The sequence below is a fragment of the Aquila chrysaetos genome (assembly GCF_900496995.4).
Source record: "Aquila chrysaetos chrysaetos chromosome W unlocalized genomic scaffold, bAquChr1.4 W_unloc_6, whole genome shotgun sequence".
Lineage (NCBI taxonomy): Eukaryota > Metazoa > Chordata > Aves > Accipitriformes > Accipitridae > Aquila > Aquila chrysaetos.
The window spans coordinates 439,309-443,613 of record NW_024470326.1 but is presented as its reverse complement, the minus strand read 5'-3'; the positions used below and the strand labels follow the sequence as shown (position 1 = coordinate 443,613).

Here is a 4,305-nt window from a genome sequence, read left to right as displayed (position 1 = left end):
GGCTAATGGCAAAGGCTGCGAGACCTCCCTGTCAGCCATTCAGGGAACATGCTTTTCCCCTAAAAAGGCCCCTGGTCTCCTCTGCCACCTAGTAAAGCCTCTGCCCTCAGAGCTATGGGGTTCAGGCAGCAGCTGCCTCCTCTGCAGCCATAGGTCACATAAAGGACTCTCCTGAGTGCCCCTCTGTCCCTTCCTGGCCTTGCCTCCCTTGGCAGAAGCATTGGGATGTTTCTCCCTTTTTCTCCACCCACCCCTGTGCTGCTGTTCTTGTTTTCAGGCTCTCTGGGGATGGGGGGTTCAGGTCCTGCCAGGTAGATCTGTCCACGGGAGCAAGGTGCCCAAACCCCCTTCTACCCTGTGGGTCTCTGAGCAAAGCAGTCCCTGGGGTGGGGATAAAGCTGACTCTCCTCTCAAGACACCCTAACTTCAGGGCATCCAGAAGTGCTTAGCTCATCACTGGGGAGAGAAGTGTGAAGGTCACCTGCACTTTGAAACAGGATTCCTCAGGTCGGAGCAGTATCCAATTTCCTTTCAGAGGAACATCTGAGTGTGGTCATGCTCCAGCTATGAGACAAGTGAGCCCAGGGCAGCTGAGAGCAAGGCTGATGGACAGACCAGCCATCCTCACGCTGTACCAAGGGTCTGTCCCTTTGCCTCCCAGGACTCTCAAGATAGCACTTGCCGCGTAGAAGAAATGTGAAGGATGTCTGCCTTCAAAAAACCACTCCTCAGATACGAGAGGTAGAACAGGAGCAAAACAATCAAAAAATCAGCACAGGTCTTCTCTGCAGTAGGGTGACTCTGGAGGGTCAATGCTGAAATCCATTTGATCTCAGGAGTGGATTTAACCCGACATCACTCCTGGCTCCTATTTGCCTATTGGTACACAGCAGGACTAACTCCTCCAGAGCCCACAGCAGATTGACCTGCTCCCTACTGCACCCTCAGCCAGGACAAGCCAGAGCTCAAACGAGGGAGCTGCAAGATAGTCTTCCTGGAAGGACAGATGCAGTGTGGAGGTTTCTGTGAGAGATGGGATTGGTTTTGTTAAGAGAAGTCAGTCCTCACTTGCCACTGCCTTTTCCTCCAAAGACAGGCCCTCATGGTCAGAGGAAGCACATGTCCAACAGCAGCTCCATCACCCAGTTCCTCCTCCTGGAGTTTGCAAATACACGGGAGCTGCAGCTCTTGCACTTCTGGCTCTTCCTGGGCATCTACCTGGCTGCCGTCCTGGGAAACAGCTTCATCATTACCGCTGTAGCCTGTGACCACCACCTCCATGCACCCATGAACTTCTTCCTCCTCAGCCTCGCCCTCCTCGACCTGGGTGCCATCTCCACCACTGTTCCCAAATCCATTGCCAATTTCCTCTGGGACACTAGAGCTATTTCCTACTTGGGATGTGCTGCACAGATCATTTTCTTTCTCCTTTTCTTGTCAGTAGAGTCCTCCCTTCTCACCATCATGGCCTATGACCGCTACGTTGCCATCTGCAAACCCCTGCACTACGGGACCCTCCTGGGCAGCAGAGCTTGTCTCCACATGGCAGCAGCTGCCTGGGGCAGTGGGTTTCTCCATGCTGTGCTGCACACTGGGAATACATTTTCACTACCCCTCTGCCAAGGCAATGCTGTGGACCAGTTCTTCTGTGAAGTCCCCCAGATCCTCAGCATCTCCTGCTCAGATGCCTACCTCAGGGAAATTGGGCTTCTTGTAGTTAGTGCTTGTTTAGCATTTGGGTGTTTTGTTCTCATTGTGCTGTCCTATGGGCAAATCTTCAGGGCCGTGTTGAGGATCCCCTCTGAGCAGGGACGGCACAAAGCCTTTTCCACCTGCCTCCCTCACCTGGCCGTGGTCTCCTTGTTTATAAGCACTGGCAGTTTTGCCTACCTGAAGCCCCCCTCCACCTCTGCCCCAGCTCTAAATCTCATAGTGTCAGTTCTGTACCTGGTGGTGCCTCCAGCTGTGAACCCCCCCATCTACAGCATGAGGAACAAGGAGATCCAGGATGCTCTCAAGAAAATGATTCTATCAATGATATTTCAGCAGCAATGAGGTGTCCTCCTCTCCTCAAAAGCAATCTCACAATTATCTCAGGCAACGTCTGCCTAGTGGTCATAGTATCTGTTATAAACATGCCTGTACACAAATATTTGCTTTCGTCCTGCTTCTCCAGAGGATGAACTGAGTCTATCTGACCCAGAGACCTTCTGTAAATGAGTCTGTCACCATGCTACATTTGACCTCCTTTGTGACATCTCTGTAATAAAAGGAGATTTCCTCAGTGCCGTGTGTGAAGCTTGGGCTTTTTTTCCCAAACGGGGGTACGGAATACACTCAGGGAATTGCAGGCTGAAAGGACTTGCTGTTGTGCTTGGGTGCTGCATGGGCTGAGGGGATGAGGGAATGGGGTGTTGTGTAAGAGGAGGGCTGGACTGAGTCCTCACCTGTGAGTGCCCAGTGCCACTGGAGATCCTGAATGGGATAGAGGCATCTGCTGGGGACTGTCACATGTGGAAGGGCTGCTGACTGACTCATGCCCTTCAGGGAGGTATCAGGAGCCACCAGGACACGCACCAGTGTTGGGTACACACTGGATAGTTTCACAATAATGTCAAAGCAAAGGACGGGTAAGCTAACCAGGGCTAACGAGGACTCTGCAATGTCAGGAGAGGCAGTGGGGGCACAGCAGGAATGGGGAAGGGAGACTAGAGCGCGGTTCATGTCACCTTCAATGAGAAGCCATGGGCTGGATCCAGTGACAGCCCTGAACACTTCCTGAGACAGTTGGAATGCCCTTTGATTGTCCACAGACCCATGGGAAGGGTCTGCTTCCCAGCCTGATCAGCACGGCCAGTGTGGGGTCACCCCGTGGCCCAAGGGCTCTGCAACGCCCTTGCTCTGCAGAGTAGCACTGCCAGCTCAGGGCCTTGCAGGGAGCAACTCTTTACTCATGAAAGAAAAGGTATAGCTCTGGGTGTCCTGGTCCAATATCTGGGACCAAGTCGGTGAGCTGTGGCCTACTTCTCGAAGCAATTAGACAACGTTTGCCTGGGATGGCCTGGTTGTCTGAGAGCCGTCGCTGCAACTGTGCTATTGATCCAAGAAGCTCGCAAGTTCACCCTAGGACAGAGAATTACAGTGTATGTTCCCCACATGGTGATCACTGTGCTTGAACAGAAAGGGGGGCATTGGTTATCCCTTAGTAGAATGCTGAAATACCAAGTGGTGTTGCTGGAGCAAGACGATGTTTACTTAAAAACTACTACTATCGTTAACCCTGCTGTGTTTTTAACAACTGATCAAGTTGAAGGAGAACTGGAACATGACTGGCTCCAGACAATTGAAGAAGTCTACTCCAGCCGACCAGATCTCCAAGATGCGCCACTGGAAGAGACGGATTGGGAACTATATACCGACGGAAGCAGTTTCATCCGTGATGGAAAACGCTTAACAGGATATGCGGCAACCACTACTGAGAAGGTAATTGAATCACGAGCTTTGCCTTCAAATGTATCTGACCAAAAGGCTGAACTGATAGCTCTTACTTGAGCACTGGAACTAAGTCAAAGAAAGCGAGTCAACATTTGGACAGACTCAAAGTGTGCTTTTGGAGTAGGACATGCACATGGAGCAATAGGGAAAGAAAGAGGACTGTTATCTGCACAAGGAACCACCTTTCAGCATGCAGAACAAATACTGAAATTGTTAGAAGCCATTCAAAAGCCAACAGCAGTCATGATAATGCACTGTAAAGCACGTCAGTCAGGTAGGACTGTCCCTGAAACAGGTAACTGATTGGCTGATAGAGCTGCTAAAGATGCTGCAGAAAAAGGCATCCTAGCACTAGTTCCAGAGAAAAGTGTAAATTTACCTAAAGATGCTCCAACTTATAATGAAAAAGATGAAGAATTAATTATTAGATTGCAGGCTAATAAAAATGAACCAGGATGGGCTGTAACACCAACAGGTCAAATAATAGTCCCACCCGCAATAATGAGAGAAATTGCCCGGGCTGAACATAGCAAAGTACATTGGGGAACAGAAAACCTTGTTAAGCATTTACAAAAGTGTATTTTGAGTAGAGATATGACAAAGATTATTTGAGCAATTACAATGGGATGTGAAATTTGTATACGCAATAATCCCCAAACCAGTAATAAGATTACTTTTGGAATGACGAAAACAAGGAAATTCTCCAGGAGAATGCTGGCAAACTGATTTTACAGAATTGCCCCGAAAAGAAGGATATCGATATATCCTAGTTCTCTTTGATACTTTCACTGGGTGGCCTGAGGCTTTCCC

General features: G+C 49.8%; 1 protein-coding gene across 1 annotated transcript; it reads left to right on the top strand.

The window, feature by feature from the left end:
• Positions 1-1,287: 1,287 nt before the first annotated feature.
• Positions 1,288-2,055, top strand: LOC115337745 (olfactory receptor 14A16-like). The gene has a single exon (XM_030006162.1). The coding sequence runs from the start codon at positions 1,288-1,290 to the stop codon at positions 2,053-2,055; it is 768 nt and encodes a 255-aa protein (XP_029862022.1).
• The last annotated feature ends 2,250 nt before the right edge of the window (positions 2,056-4,305 follow it).

Bases quoted from the DNA above. Each gene is read 5' to 3' on its own strand.
- LOC115337745 (XM_030006162.1), top strand. From the start codon at position 1,288: ATGAACTTCTTCCTCCTCAGCCTCGCCCTCCTCGACCTGGGTGCCATC.